This window comes from Equus asinus, chromosome 27 (assembly GCF_041296235.1).
Source record: "Equus asinus isolate D_3611 breed Donkey chromosome 27, EquAss-T2T_v2, whole genome shotgun sequence".
Classification (NCBI taxonomy): Eukaryota; Metazoa; Chordata; class Mammalia; order Perissodactyla; family Equidae; genus Equus; species Equus asinus.
The window spans coordinates 19,254,709-19,271,406 of NC_091816.1; the positions used below are offsets into that span (position 1 = coordinate 19,254,709).

The 16,698-nt window shown below is 37.9% G+C and overlaps 1 protein-coding gene across 5 annotated transcripts in view; it reads left to right on the plus strand.

Moving 5' to 3' along the window:
- The first annotated feature begins 331 nt into the window (after positions 1-331).
- The window catches only part of MICU3 (mitochondrial calcium uptake family member 3), a 99,224-nt gene continuing 82,857 nt past the window's right edge, over positions 332-16,698 (plus strand). For all 5 annotated transcript variants that reach the window (XR_011498762.1, XM_044760520.2, XM_044760522.2 and 2 more), the window contains exon 1: positions 332-740. Coding sequence is in view for 4 of the 5 variants with exons in the window: in XM_044760520.2 (XP_044616455.1) it covers positions 351-740 (390 nt within the window). In the remaining variant the exon portion in view is untranslated. The remainder of the gene's footprint in view (positions 741-16,698) is intronic.

Below are 16,698 nucleotides of genomic sequence, written 5' to 3' on the forward strand. Positions count from 1 at the left end.
GTGTCGCCTGCGGTGTTGGGTTCTCTCGCAGTCAGGTGCCACCCGGGGGGGTGGGGGGTAGGTGCAGTTATTTATGACTGCGGGGTTGGGCTGGCAGCGCGGGGCCGGGCAGGGAGTGCGAAGCCAAAACCACCCGAGATCTGCCCGCTACCCCAGGCTCTCCTCGGCCGGAGACCCACGGCCCAGCCAGCTATAGGGGGTCCGGCGGGCACCCCAAGCGGAGTATTTGTAGGGGTCGCTCTCGGACACCAGCGAAGCTCCGCACACCGACTTCTCGCGAGGTTTCGCGCCCCCCTTCCCCGCCCCCCCCCCCCCCCCCCCCCCCAGCTCTGGCGCCGGCAGCTCCCGCTATGGCTGCGCTGCGGAGGCTCCTGTGGCCGCCGCCTCGGCTCCCGCCTCCGCCTTCCCCTCTCCACCCCTTCCCGGGGCCGTGGGGGCGGCCTGCAGGGCTAGCCCCGGGCCCTCCTGGCCGGCCCTTCTCCTGCAGGGAGGAGGAGGAGGGGGCCGTGGCTGAGGCAGCCTGGAGGCGGCGGCGGCGCTGGGGGGAGCTGAGCATCGCCGCGGCGGCCGGCGGGGGGCTGGTCGGCCTCGTGTGCTACCAGCTGTATGGGGACCCCAGGGCCGACTCCACGCGGGGGCCGTCCCCCGGGCGCCCCTCCAAGGGCGCGGCCGCCGAGCCGGAGGACCCGCCGCGCGGCCGGGGGCTGCTTCCCATCCCGGTCGCGGCTGCCAAGGAGACGGTAGGTGTGTGAGCGCGTGCGCGCGCCGGCCGGCCCGCAGGTGTGCCACCTGAGCGCGGGGAGGGACGGTGTGACAGCCCAGCCGGGCTGGGGGCGCCTGAGACTGGGGTCCCCAGTGACTCCGGACGTTGGAGGTGTCGCAGTGTGAGCTCTGCGGGCGCCGATGGGGACCTCCTGTGAACGAGACCGAGACCTGCTAGGCCAGGCAGCTCTGGGTCCATTAATGCGGGTGTTTGGAGGACACAGATGATGCTGTCATTGATGCATCAGAACCTTAAGGGTAGTTGCAGCTACCACCTACCTACCAAACCACCAAACCAAGACAAAACCAAAAACCGACTCAGAAGAAGTCAAGGGCATAGCAGGCAGAAAGTGGAGGTCTTTATAGCTGAGAGAAAGTAACTGCCAGGTTGGGCTGTGCAACAGCAAATGATTCAGGAGGTCCGGTGCAGTAGGATGAGTTTTGAAGCAGTGGTCTGAGGTGTCAAAAGCTACTACGTTATTGTGTGGAAGTTTATTAGTCCCAAGAGAGGAAATGCCAAAATTGCCTAGCTTCTTTATCATTGGTCAGAAAGAATGATGATGTCACCAGAATGGAAAAGAAATAAAAAGTCTATTCAAGAAGAGTATATTTCTCCCCCCACCCCCACGCTAGAATCTCTTAAGTAGGAACAATAAGTGAGAAAATGGATAGGAGAGCAAAAAAGTAGGAAACAATGAAGCTAACTCCTACAGGGGAACTCAAATGAAAATGTGCAAGTATCATTATGTCGTTCATAAACTAAGGTGAAGATGAGCATAAGGTGAGAGTAAAGGAGCACAATATTTTGGTCATATCAGTAAATTTAATAAGTAGTCATGTAAATGACTAGGAAAGTCATCTAGGGACGTTTTCCTTGCAAGACTGGAAGAGTGTGAAGGGCTTAGATGCCAATAATTTAGAAAAGAGGCAGCCATGCTGTTTTTAACTTTGATGAAATTTGTATACCCTTGGTTCTTTTCCCAAATACACGGTAATGATCTGATGTAAGTGCATCAGTTCTTTTGGTGGAGGTTGTTGATATATTTAGGTCGGGGAATCTACTTTATGGACCTTCTAGCAGCAAATCACAAATACATAAAGCAGAAAGTACTTTTATACAATGAATTCTTAAAATACTAGCAAACGCCCTCAACCTGCATACCCCCCCACCATGAGTAATACACAGACTCATTAAACTTGTGTCGTGATTGACCATGTCACAACTTTAATCAACCGTAGTTCATCTGGGAACAGAATAGGATGGTATGGAACTTTAAAATAGTACTTTCTTTTCTTATTTTTTAAAATTAATTTTACTTTTAAAGTTGAGAAACAGTATCATGCAGTTTTTAAAAGACAACACTCAGAAAGCTGGGACTCTGGCTTCACCACTTACTAGTTGTATCATTACTTAACCCCACAGTGCCTGTCTCCTCAACTATAAAATGAGGTTAATAGTGTCTTCCTCTGGAGTTAAGAGATTTAAATGAGTTAATACATTTAAAAGTTAGAATGGTACCCCTAGCATGTAGTGAGTATTCCATAAATTTGTTTTATTTTTTGTTATTCATTTATTTACTTATTTATTATCTATTTCCTTACATTACTATTGCTTAGTATTTAGGAAACATCCTGTACGTTGTTTTAGAAGTCAGATAATACTGATGTCCTGTATCTTACCCTTCCCTAATCTCTAGTCATACATTCTTATTGTTATTCCTTTCGTATTTGATCTTTTTTCCCCTCTGAAAACTTTTATAATCTTCTCTTTATCCCCGGTATTTGAAAATTTCACAGTAATGAGCTTTGGTGTGGGCATTTTTTCGTGTATTGTGCTAGGTACTCGATGGCCCTTTCAATATGGAAATTCATGTCTGAAAGTAGTTTATACTTTTCTTGTATTATTTCTTTGGTAATTTCCTCTTCTCCATTTTCTCTGGTTTTTTTTTTTTTCTGGAACCTCTGTTAGTCTGAAGTTATACCGCATGACAGATCTTAATCTAATTCTAATTCTGATCTCTCTTATATTCCAACTTTTTAATCTTTTTGTTTGTTTTTATGGGAGATATCTTTGGCTTTATCTTCCAGCCTTCCTATGGAATGTCTTATTTCAGCTATCCAGACTTTTAATTCGAAGAACTATTTTGTATTCTCCAATGTTCATGTGTTACAGCGTTCTATTTTGTTTCATGGCTGCTAAATTTCTCTCTTTAGTATAAGGATATTGATTCTAGTTTTGTTTTGCTTTTTAATTGTCTTCTGCTCCATGTGTCATTTCCTCCAGGTTCTTTTTTATTCCTGTTTCATTGTCTAAGCTATCACTTTCATTTTGGAGGTTTTCATCACATATCTGTGATTGTTTCCTGTCTATATTTGAGAGCCGCTCAGAAGCTCTTTATACACGAGTGTGGCTTTTCATTTGATGATATGGGCTTTTCATTAGAGTGACATCCAAAGGTCAGTGTTTTTTAAGTCTTTTTCTCTGGTGTCATTGAGCTTCTGCAAACAATAGGAGAAGTGAGAGGAGTAGTAATCTGGATGCCGGTGCACGTGCACATATGTGTGAGAGCATGTGTGCTGGGGGAGTATCCAGTGACTACTCACATATTGTATCTAATCCTCTGTTTCCAGCCCCACCGCTTACTCTGCCTCCACAGCTCCTTGTGTTCTCAAGGCCTTATCCTTTCTGGGGTGTGTACCATAAATCAGCTCACTTCCATCTCACCTCCTCCTCCACAGTACACCGGTAGTGCCTGTGCTCCCCTGGGTCAATTATCACTCCCCCATCTCTTCAATTTTATAAAAAGTTGATTAATTCTCTTGAGTGTTTTCGTCTCCTATTTTCTCTTTCTTAGTTCTTGTATGTTTCCACCTTTTTAAAAATACCTTTATTGTGATTTTAATGTGGTTAGGGGAGGAAGAGTTTGAAAGAAATTGTGAGGTCAATCTCCTGTTTTTCAGGAGTATTTTAAACCTTTGTTGCCACTTCATTTATTATGCTTATTTGATTTTCTTGAAGTGGTAGAAATGATCCTTTTTGATGTTTAAAACTATACCTAAGAACCTTTGATTTATAAAGCCTCTTTAAAGCAGCATATTATACTGAACAAAATCCTAGTATATAAATTAATGTGTATGTGTTATGAGAATAATTTACCTGATGGCATGAACAGCAGTAACCTACAGACATGCCGTTGTATTACCATAGCCTTGGAAATTTTTGTTTTAAAGACACTCTTCGGAACTTCTGCCAGAAGGCCTTCCTTGACTATAGATTTGTTAAAATAGCGCTGCTTTTCCTATACTCCCAGATGATGACTTTTTGCAATTATTTGTTGTCTTCTCTGCTTGTCTTAGCCCTTTAAGAAGAGGCATTGTGTTGCTCTTGATGACCTTTATGTCTTCATTGCCTGTCATAGGGCTTAGCCCTGGACACACACTAAATATTTGTCAAACAAAGAAGTCCATGCTAAATATTCACATGGGACATACACATTGAAAAGGCATAACCATATTCTGCAACAATTAATAGTTTTATATTTTGTTCAGCTAAAGTAGTTATTTATAGCATTTGAATTGGGAATACTTCAGTCAAGGTCAACATTCCAGGTTTTGGGAGACCAAGTCATGTGACATTCTATTTATTTTAATTGTGCATGTTTAGCTTGCCAAAATTTTTGAGTAAACATGACCATGAACTTTATTAGTATTATAAAGAGATGTTAGCAAGATTTTGTTTAAAGCCTTACAGTTTTAGCCTTAAAGCGTTATTTTTATTAGTGGAAAAAATTTTTGTTCTAGAACTGCCTGCTTGTTTTAGGTCCAGAATAAAAAAAAAATCTGCTAGATTGTTTAACACACTTTAATCTGGTATTTCACTTATTATAGAGAACATGTGATCTATTTTATGATTTGTTTATCTTAAGAAGCTTTGAGAAGAGGAAAAGAAAACAATATTTGTATCTCCTTTGTATATTTCTATAATCATTGCCAATAATTATGCATTTTTAAGTCTCTTTCACTGTATATCTTTTCTAGCCTCTTTTTAAGGCAGCACATTTTGAGACATGAGATTATGTTTATTCTTTCCCAGAATATTTAAGAATTCGCTAGAAGTATAAATGTAGAAAAGTCCTAATGTTTTATAGAGTGAGGGAAGTCACATAGATGTAAAATTAGATGGGTTGATTCTGGTAGAATAACATTCTAGTATAGGAAGCTAAACTAGGTGATCCCTCTTTTGGTTTCCTGAATCACTCTGTGATAAGTAAATGCATCAGATTCTACCTGCATTCCTTCTAGTGGTCTGATCATGTTCTAGATTCACATACAACAATTTGAGTGCTGATTTTTTTCCTAAGTAAATCACAGAATAAAATTTAGATGAATTTGGAAAAAAATATATCCTCTTTCGTTTTACACCAAACCAGGAGTTGTGAAACACATGCACATTTTGTCTGGGTTGCAGTGAAAGATAATTACAACATTTTATGGATGTCCTTTTATTCAGATTCACGTTGGGAATCAGGAATTGCAACCATCATGACCTTGAACTTAAATTAAAAAGAAAAAATTCTCATGTGTAATTCTATTTTCCAAGACTTGGAGATTTTCAAATAATGCACAGCAATCAGTTTGAATACAGGTGTATAACAGGTTTTTTTTAACTTGGACTGTATGATCTTTACGTTAAAAAATAAAAACACTGAATTGTATTTTGAATTGGAGTTCAGGTAAATAGTATTTAGGTTTAATTTGACTTCCTAATTGATTCTCACATATAATTCTGTTTGTATAATTTGGGGCTGGACTGTCAATGAGTACTAAGTAAAGTAAAATGTAGCTGCCCTCATATGAATTGAATATATAATTTACCTTTAATAATTTTTGAGAAATGGATGCCATTTTCTACCTAATGATTAAAGAAGATATTTGGGATCCTTAAAACAATTATATTAAGCCTAAATTTTTGAAGCTTCTTTCAGGGAAGTTTTATTCATCCCCCATATAACACATAAGCCTTGTATCTCATAATATTTTTAATAAATTCTTATTTAATGACCAATTGAATGAATTCTAAATCCAAGAATAAATTACAATATGTTAATTATTACAGTCCTTTAGAAATCTTGCTTTTACAAAATCATCTCATCTGTGCAAATTTGTATTTGACTTTATAAATTAGGAAGTCATCTGCACACCTTAATTTAGGAAGGTAGAATAACGGATGTATTACCTCCTTATGTTACCTGTGAGGACTAAGGATTGGAAACTGAGTCAGAGCATTAGCAGCAGATGTGAATTTAGTAACTAGTTACAGTTTCACGAGATAGCAGATACAGAGTACATACATTTTTGTTTTCCTCTCTCTAAACATGTAAGAAGACAACAGCTTCATTCTCTTTGGAGTCCTTAGTCTTTTAGTATTAAATACTTCAGTGTTTTTATTTTGAGATTGTTGCACATGTAAAATTATATATCTAAACTGCTGACCACCCGATTCCCATACCAGTTTTCAGAAGTTGTTTAGTTGCTATCAGTGTAGCAGTTCTGTCAGAAAATCTTCCTTAAACTCCTATCCCCTCCACCTCTTTCTCTTTTAAATAATATGCATTATGTTAACGGTCCTTGATATGCCAAAGAGTATTATCTTTTCTGGTCCTGGAAAAGTATTAGGGAAGATCATTTATGTTAGCGTACATGATTCTATCTAAATGATTAATAATTCTTAAGACTTATGTATCAAGCAGTTTCTTTCAATTTCATAGCCATAAAAATCAAGATTTCCATATTATATGCTTCTTGGAAACAGTAAATTTATCCATTCATCTGTCAATTGATCCATTTAGTCGTTCAGGTATTTTAGTCAAGGAATTTTTACTGGAGTGTGGTAGGTGCTAGGGGTTTAGTGGTGGACAAAATAAAATTCACGTCCTTTTGCAGTTTACAGTCTAGTTGAGGATACAGAATAATTATAATGCAATATGGTAAGGTGATGTGGTGGGAAAAAGAGAGTCTACTCATGCAGGAAGGACATGTAACCCAGACTTGTGACCTTAAATGTGCCTTCCCAGAAGTAACATCTGAGTTGAGACTTGAAGGTTGAGTGGGAATTATTAGGTAAAGAGGGAGGCAGGGAGATGAAGAAATGTCTTCTAGGTGGAGGAGAAAACATGTGTGAGAATAAGCATAGTGTGTTCCCGGAACTGAAAGGTCAGTGTGGATGTATAGCAGAAAATTTAAGGCAAGAGTGATCAGACTTTAGGCTAGAAGGTAATCGGGAGGCAGATGGTACAAGACCTTCTAGGCCTATTAAGGAGTTTGAACTTTATCTTAAGAGTAATAGGGAGGCATTGACAGATTTTTAGTCATGAGAATGATATAATCCAATTTACATTTTAAGAGTATCACTTTGAATGGGGAACTAGAGGAAGAGAGGCAGTGCTGAAAAGTAGGAGGCCAGGTAGGGTGCTGTTGCTTCTTAGATAAGAATGTTAGAGGATATGATTCTCCATATTTTTTACTTAAAAAAAAATACGTGTCAAGCAGTTTTTAACCATAATATTTCTTTAGACAAGAGATGGTTCTGGCTTTACTAGGGAAATGGCAGTGAAGCAGTGAGAAGTTGCTGGGTTGGAGAGAGATTCAGGAGGTAGGATCAGCAGGATTGGTAGTTGATTGGATTTTAGGGATGAGAGAGATGGAAGAGTCTAGGATGATATTCAAGTTTTTATCTTGGGCAACTAGGTGGATTGCATAGTGGTTCACCGAGACTGGGTCCTCAGGGGGAAAAAAAAGGTGTGGGGGTATGGGCATGGATGATAAGCTTTTAACTTGCACAGTGGATCAGGGTGTCTTTTGGACAGCTAAAGCAAAATTCCAGTTGGCTACATAAGTCAGAAGCTCAGGAGAGAAATCTGCACTATAGAAATAGGTTTCAGAATCATTAAGTGTTAAAGTCATAAGAATGGATGACGTTGTTCAGAATATGTACAAGAAGAGAAAAGCACCTAAGGAGAGAGCCCTGGCGAGCATCATTGATTTAAAGGCAGACAGAGAAATGAAACTCTGCAAAAAGCTGAGAAGTAAAGTCCAGACAGGTAAAAAGAAAGCCAGGAGAGTCATGGAAGCCAACAAAAGATAGTACTTCAAATAAGATGTATTCAGTTACAGTGAACGCTACCAGAAGAGGTCAGCTAAGATGAGAAGTGGAAAGTGTTTGGTGTATTTAGCAATAAGAGGTCATGCGTGATGTTGGTAAGATCTTGGAGGTGAAAATCAGATTATAGTTGGATAAGTTGAGAGTACAGGTAAAGAAAAGGTGAAGTGGACAACATGAGGTAAGTGTTGACAACCCTTTCATGAATTTGGCCATGAAGGGGAGGAGAGAGGGCAGTAGCTTAAGGGACATAGAATTGTTTTTTGTTTTTTGGGGTTTTTTTTTTGAGATGAAAGACCTTTAAATATATTTAAATGCTGAAAGAAAGAAGAGGAACACTAAACCCAAAGGAAGAGAGGATAATTGATTTGCCAGGGACCAAGGTGGAGATGGGAGATGAAAGTTAAAGCACAGGGAAGAATTTAATCTTAGATAGTAGGAGTGATGCCATTTCCATCACAAGTAATGTAGTGGCAAGTAGTTGAAGGAGTTCTTGCCCGGTGGCTTCTACTTTCTCTGTGAAATAGAAGGTGATGTCATCTTCTAGGAGCAAGATAATAGACATTTGTGGAGTAACTGTGATAGAGACTTGGGAGAGAGTGGAAGATTGAAATAACCATTTTAAAAAGAAGCTAGAAAACCATGAAATCCTTTAATTTGCTCATGTTTTATAATTTGCAAAGTTAAGTATGAGATTTTAAAGGATAAAATGAATTTTGAACTTGCTCATGAAATATAAATTTTTCAATGAGGGCTGGCCCAGTGGTGCTGCAGTTAAGTTCGCACATTCCGCTTCTCGGCGGCCCAGGGTTTGCCAGTTCGGATCCCGGGTGGAGACATGGCACTGCTTGGCAAAAGCCATGCTATGGTAGGCGTCCCACGTATAAAGTAGAGGAAGATTGGCATGGATGTTAGCTCAGGGCCAGTCTTCCTCAGCAAAAAGAGGAAGATTGGCAGTAGTTAGCTCAGGGCTAATCTTCCTCAAAAAAAGAAAAAAATTTTTTTTCAATGAATATTTTTACATGGTCACAACTTTTGCTGTTCTAATTCTTGTTTATGTTATCCGTCTTTATGAGATGTATAAATTTTAGTAATATGATCTAATTAGTACTTTTTTACTCATGATATAATGTTTAAGTTACATAGGAAATGCACCAAATTTATAGTACAGTACAGATTTTATTCTTTTTGTTTAAACTTGATGGGCAAGTTGAAACTGGAGAATATTAATTCTCACTGATCTACCGTAATTGTTGTGCCAAACACTAAGAATTTGAGTAACTTTATTTTGTGTAGTGTAAACACTCTTGTGCTGGAGAAAAATGTGTTTAAAAAAATCAAACAAGTTCTATTTATGGCATTATCTTTCTAGCATTAAAGAAAACGCCTAGTCATTTGTGTACTAAACAGCATTTTCTAGATATATTATTTTCTTCACCTTCTTCTTTAAGTAAACCTCTACTCTTTTATTCTCTGATGTATTGGTAGATTATATAAACTGAGTAAAATGGCGAGCTTTAGTGCTGTTTTATTTAGTTGACTAGCATAGTAAGCGTTTGCTCATTAAAGAGTTATTTTTCTAAATTGAAAAAATAGAATGCATGTATTCTGCTTTTGCGCCCATTCACTAAGTTGCCTTTAAACTATTTTAGTACACAGCTCCATCTCCAGAATTTAGAATACAGGAAGTTTATGTAGAGGAATTTGAAATAATTCTATTTTTTTCTGCTTTCTGATAAGGAGGATATCTATCCAATTGATACCGTAAGTATTGACTAGATGAGATAATCCTAGGTGACTAGGATTATTCAACATGCTTGCAGCAGTTCAACGTGAATTTTTCCTACCCGGCTTCACATCTCACCCAGCTCAGAGAGGCTCTCATGGGTTTTGTCCAGTTTAAGGTAGTTCCAACCTGTGAAAATTAGTTCTATTCAAATGGAATTATCTGAACTTCTTCCAAACACTTTAAATTTATTCTTACTAATGTAAAGATGGGATATGATTTGTAATCTCCATATACACTCAAGCACATTCACTCATTGTCCCCAGATTAAGAAAGGTTTCACAATATTATTATGATCAAGCTTAATGATGGAGTCCCAAGGACAGTAATAGGTAGCTTTTGGATTAGGGTTTGTGGTGAAAGGATATCAGTGTGACTTGAGCTTTACCTCCTTTCCACATTCAATCTTAATTGGCACATGGCTTCCTCCAGACTGCTTCCTGTCCAAATAAATGGTTCACATCAGGATTTTATGTCCTCATCATAGAGAGTACAGTCTTAGTAACCTTTCGGTCCATTTACTGTGCAGGTGTGCTCTCACATATGCCTGTCATGTTCTCCTCTGATCTGCCAGCCCTGGTGATTATCTCATCATCATAAAAGTCACATAAGAGCTTTGATTCAAGTCTTTTATGACACAGACTTTAAGTCAAGACATCATATTTGGGGAGTAAGGTTAAAATCTACACTTCATACTTTGATCATTAGATTCTAAACTTTTTAGTCCAAAGTACAAATACCACGTGCTATTGTGAACTAAATATTTAATTATAAAAAATATTACACATATATATTATCAAATAATTAAGATCTAGGACTTCTCCTGAATTATTATAGCAGTTATTTTTAAGTTTTTATAAAACTAGAGGCAAGCAGGCAGACTTCTCAAGGTTCCTGCCATTGGCTGGCAAATTATAGGAGAGTAGCACTTTGTATCTTTGGTCTTCTACCCACACCCCTCCTCCAACAGAATTTGGAACATGGCTCATGCCATAGATTGAGTTGAACTCTGATCACCAATAGAATGTTGAAAATGGGAAGGATATGGAGGAGTGACCCAGAGAGGGATTATCTGAATGTCAGATACATAAAAGCAGAAGTTACTCAGGTAGTAGGGGTGTATTGTTTGATTATAGGCTGATAGAAAAGTTCTAGAAACATGTCTCTTCCATATTTTGGTGATACGTTTTATTCAGGAAGTGATCTCTTAGAATCTACAGAGAAAGTGGCATTCTTAAATGTACTGTATAATTCAAGTATTTGCAACTGTGCTTTCTTAATTGTAGGCGAGCAGAGTGGCTCCCTAGGGAGTTGAATTCTTTTTGGGAACGAGGGGTCAGAGGTACCTAACCTAGAAAAGTTGGTGAAGACACTGTGGTATCCTTACTGATTCACTCACAGCACTACATCCTAGTCCAAAGCAATTTTGATCTTCAGCTGATTGTTTAGCTATGCTTGGGAAAATACAGATCTTCCTCCCATTCCTTTCTCTCGTGTCCTCCCTCTGCAATGATCTCCTTGCCCATTTCTACTTATGGCTGCCCTCTACAGCAGCTTTAAGCTCAGGGATTAAAGTGATTATGGACGTAACATAGGTTGAAGTAAGTGAAAGCAAGGTGCAATAAGAGCAGTTGGCTTGGGGTCAGGAGAAATGAGTCAAGATAATGACTTTGCCTTTACTTACCTGTGCCTCCCATGGCTGAGTCAGCATCTTTTAATTGGCCTTCCAAGAAGTCTCAAAAAACTTCTATTTGTACATTATTGGCCAAAACTTAGTCAAATGGCTCTCTCTAACTGCAACAAAGCCTGGAAAATGTAACCTTTATTCTATGTGCTATTGTGCCTATTTGAAAATCAGAGTTTTCTTTCTAAGAAAAAGCTAGAGAGTGAGTAATAGATATCTGTCAGTCTTTGTTAGGTGTGAAGTATATTGTGTTGGGAAAATGGCTTTTAAATGAAATGAAAATACTCATAAATAAAATATGGAATGCCCCTTTAATAAAATAAATGGTTCATACTTCTGGTTCTAGCAATACAGCATGCTATATAATCTGTCATAAAGATATTTTAAACATCCTTTTAAAAACCGTACTATATTTATAAGAAATTAAGGGACATTGCCAGGGCAGAAATAAGGAGGAAACTAATAACAAGAACAGTGCGAGCTGTGCGAGCTGTGGCTTACATGGAGGAGCGATGGGTCATTATTCATGGACTTCTAGGGACTTGGATTTTAATGCCTGTCTGGGGGCAAGAGACAGGCCTTGGGAAGTTGGAGCTGAGACAGCACCTTCATAAAGCCAGAGCCCTCATTAAAAGAATGGAGTAGAAAAAAATTATCCTCCCATTACAAGTTGTTGACAGGGAAACCTGAAGATGTCTGCCTGGGCTCTAAGTGGAAAAAGGGACTCTCTTGAGGATGTATAAAAATGATCCCACTCTACTTTATATGGGTTCAGAGTTAGAACTTACGTTATTTGATGAGAGAAAAAGTTGATGTAGCTGGCAGAAAGAAATGCAAAGCTTCTTTGGAGGGAAATGCACTAAACAATGACCATATGTAATTCCTACAGATAAGGTTTAGAAGAGGATAAGCTCATAGTCGAAAAGTACAAAATATATGAAGTTCTATGAAAAAGAGCAAGCAAACTGAGTGATTAGATTCTTAACAATTTAATAATAGAATAATTTGGTTGAGTCTGTAAATTAAGTATATTCATATATTCAAAATGATTAAAGACATAATGAGAAATCAGTATGAAAAAGAATAGGTAGATTACAATAAAGAATCAACTAGGACTTCTAGAAAGGTAAAATACAGTCATTGGAGGTTGGATAGGTTAGGCAGCATATAAAACGTAACTGAAGAGGCAATTAGTAATCTGGAAGATAATTTTGAGGAAACTACACAAAATGTAACACACTTTTAAAGAAATGGCAAATATTAAGGAGAGTTTAAGAAACGTGGAAAATAGGTTGACAGGGTCTAAAATTCATCTATTAAGGGTTAAGACTAGAAGAATAGAGAGAATGAGAAAGACGATATTCTAAGAGAGAATGGCTGAACAGTCCTCAGAAAGGAGCAAAGGCGTTAATCTTCAGATTCAGGAAGCATAAACAGTTCTGAACAGGGTAAATAAAAATAAATCTATATTTAGGCAGATTATAGTGAAAATGTAAAATCAAAGATGAAGAGAAACGGCAGATTTCCTACAAAGGGGTAGCAGTTGGCCTGATTGAAGACTAATCTGTGACAATGGATAGAAGCCAGAAGACAGTAGAATATATCTTCAAAATGCTGAGAGAAAATAACTTGCAACATAGATTTTTATCCCTAGGTAAATTATTTAGCAGTGAGGATAAAATAAATTCATTTTCATAAGACTGAAAGATTTTACCAGTCTTAGATCATCATTGAAAGAACTATTAAAGAGTGAATATCAGGAAGAAATGCACATAAAAAGAAGGGTGAAATTCAAGAAGCAATGCTATATAAAGAAATTGGTAAAAATGGGGGTAATTCTTAAACATTGACTACATATTACAGCAATAATTATTATTATTATTTTGAAAGGAGTTAAACCAAGGTGGATCTCAAATATTGAACAACAGTGATATGCAAGACAATAGGCCATGATTAGACTTAAAGTGCTCTGTGTGTGAAAAAATAAAATAAAATTAGATGCCTACTTCATGCCATAATAATCCAGGTGGATTAGAGTCCTAAATGTAATAAGTAAAACTTTTAAGATATTTAGAGGAAGATATATGAAAATAAATTTTTTACCCCATGAGGGGGAGGATTTTCAAAGCAAGACAAAAACCACAACCTAGAATGGAAAATACTGCTACATTTCACTTCATTAAAACAAAAATATCTAATAAAATACAAAGAAGCTTTGGATTGGAAGAAGAAACTTAACAGTACATAGCATTTGCAAGGAATAGGTATTCAGAATATATAGTGATGATCTACAAATCAATTAGAAAAAAAGATAGCACAATAGAAAAATGGCAAAGGGTTTGAACAGGACAAGAGGAAGATAGTCAAAAGACCAATAAACATGAAAAGATGCTCAGCATTGCTAATAAAAGAGAAATACAATTATAACCACAATGAAGCACCATTTCTTACCAATTAAATTGGTAAAATTAAAAATACAGTGACTATTGGCAATAATATGGAGCAACAAAATTCTCATACTCTGCTGTTAGGGGTACAAATCCTTGGAAAATAGATTGACATTATGTAGTAAATTGAAGATACACATGCCTAATAACTCAAATTCTATCTAGGTATAAACCCTTGAGAAACAGAAACATGCACAAGGAGACATGCTTAGCAACCCTTTTACATGTCCCTGATACCTCCATTTCTCATCCCACAGCAGCTACTCCAAGATCTTGTTGCCTACCCTACCTGCAGCACACCCCACCCTTCCCTGTCTCAAGCAAATGACCTCCATTCTTCACAGAGGAAATGATCTATCAGAAGTAAATTTGCTCAATGTATTACTACCTCACACTAAATTTGCCTTCATCTCACCCTCACTTTTAGTTCCATAGGAAAGAGTGAATCTTCCTGTGATACTAGAGAAAAGAGTTTCAGTTCATAAGTGGGTATTGGCTCCGTGATTTTTCTCTAGCAGTGTCCACTAGCCCAAGAGATGGAGCCATTCTAGGTGATGATGTAGCATGGTGATAGAATTTTGTCCTTGAATTTTGAAGTTGGGAAGTCAGAGAACTTTGAGGTAAGATATTGGATGGGTCATCTACTTGAATGTTGAAGTTCTCTCTGATGTGATTTGGGATGGCAAGGACCATGAGTTGTTTCAAAGTCCTCTTTAGTAAGTGAGTAGGAATGCCTACAAGTTGCCACTGGCAAGGTGGTAAGTAATATAACCAGGGCATACCTGCCTCCATCAGTATCAATGGCTCAGAATTTATTTTCCAAATATTGGTGTCTAAGTGCAGTCAGTGGCAGAGAAAAGCAGAGTGAGTTCATCCTCATCCATGACAAAAACATTGATAAAAGACAGGAGACCAGGTTCATTCAGTTCCACAAGTAAACTGAACTCTTGGGAGTATGTTTAGGACCAAGTTCTACAGGTGAAGGAAGATTGTTAAAAAAGTAAGCGTTATACCCTTGACCACATAAAATCCTTTAGCTTCTCCTTAATTTTTAGAATATATCACATTCCTGAAGCATTGTCTTTTCCCTGCAATGTACTCTTCTCCGGAAAGAAATACCAGATTAAGTAATCTAGTTGTATGCTTTCATTTTCTGCTGCTTCTTGTCAAGACATTCACATCATCTTCAAGACCCGTGATCAACTTAATATATAGAATCATATTCAAATATGATTTTATTAGTTAGGGTAGGCTAGTTTGTAGTAACAAATAGACCTTCAAATTTCAGTGGATTAACCCAATGAAAGCTTATTTATTTTTTGTGTAATAATTCTAGGTGGGTATATGGGGTTGATAGGAAGACTCCTCTGTGTGACTCTCCTCCAGGTTGTCACTCAGGGACCCAGACTGATAATGCCTTTGCTATCTTCAGCAAGTGGTTTCCAAGGTTACTCAGGATGTCAACATCCCAGTTACCCAAAAGGAAGCAGTGGGGCATGGGACAACATATGTGGGAAAGTTTTATGGGCCAGGCTTGGAAGTGGCGTGCATCACTTCCATTCCATTTTCTAAACTCAGTCACATGGCTACATCTAAGTGCAAGAGATACTGGGAAATGTACTCACGCGGTATGCCTAGGAAGAGCAATCAGTTACTTCACTAATATAATTAATATATTTCTCTACCACCAACTACTTCAAACATCATGTCCTTAACTTTTTAATTCTCATTATAAGAACTAAGTCCCCAAGTTTAAAGAAGAATTTTAATCAAAAGTATGTATATCACACGTAACATTATATGTGTAGATTTTATATTGTCCTTGGGCAGTCTTCAGTAATCTCAGTCTGCAAAAATAAATCTCACTGCCTTGATGAAGCCTGAAGGAGAATCTGCTTCCTACCTCATGCCTACAGTTTCTTTGTGGTGGGAGAAATTCACTGGCCTTAATCTTCTCCACAACCACCACCTCTCTGATCCTGATGTAGAGCCATTTTCCAGCAGTATACTCGGTAATCTGCTGGAAATTTATCAGCGTGCTGTGGTTCCTGCACATAAGCACTGCACAATTTTGTATTTGGGGATAGAGAAGAATTTATTCTATTTCCTTGAGAATCAGCCTTTTTTTCTTCTTTCATAGGTAACTTTCTAGATGGTAATATTTCAGACTTTCTCTTATTTGATGAAACTGAGTCTCCAAACAGTACTCTCCAAATATAAAACCTTCAGGGCTACGTTAGAGACTACTTATTAATTGTGCCTTTAAAAACCTTTATTTCCCAAATGAGATAGAGTGTGTAAAGAGGTTCAGCTTTAGTGCCCTGTCCATGTCTGTAGCAATAACTAAATGATTTAACCTTCCGGGGACGTTATTCTTCTATGAAATAACCTCAGTGGGGATGATTGATTTGAATCTGTAAGGTCCATTGCACCTACATTTCTTTAATCTTAAAATCACTTTACTTTTTCTAATATTTTATTTGGTTATTACTAGCAGCAGCTTTAATCTTGTTTCCATCCCTTAATCCTCTCTAAACTTAATTTTAAAATCTGTTTTATAAATCAAAACATTAGTTTGATAAACTTTTTCCCAGATAGTGCCTTTTCAACTTTCATTCATGTTAAATTCCAGTAACATTTTTCCTCCAGAAAATAAAATGCCAGTGTGATGGGAATAAACTGCCAAAACTAAGTAATATTATATAATTTTAAAACTTACTCATCCTTTTCTATAATAATTTCTACTAATGAGAAATCAAACATTATTTTTAAAATGTTATATCTTTTGTTAGTGCTTTTTTTAGCACTCTCTTTTTGAAGTTATTTTTGCCAAATTAGAAAGATGTAGAAAATGATATAT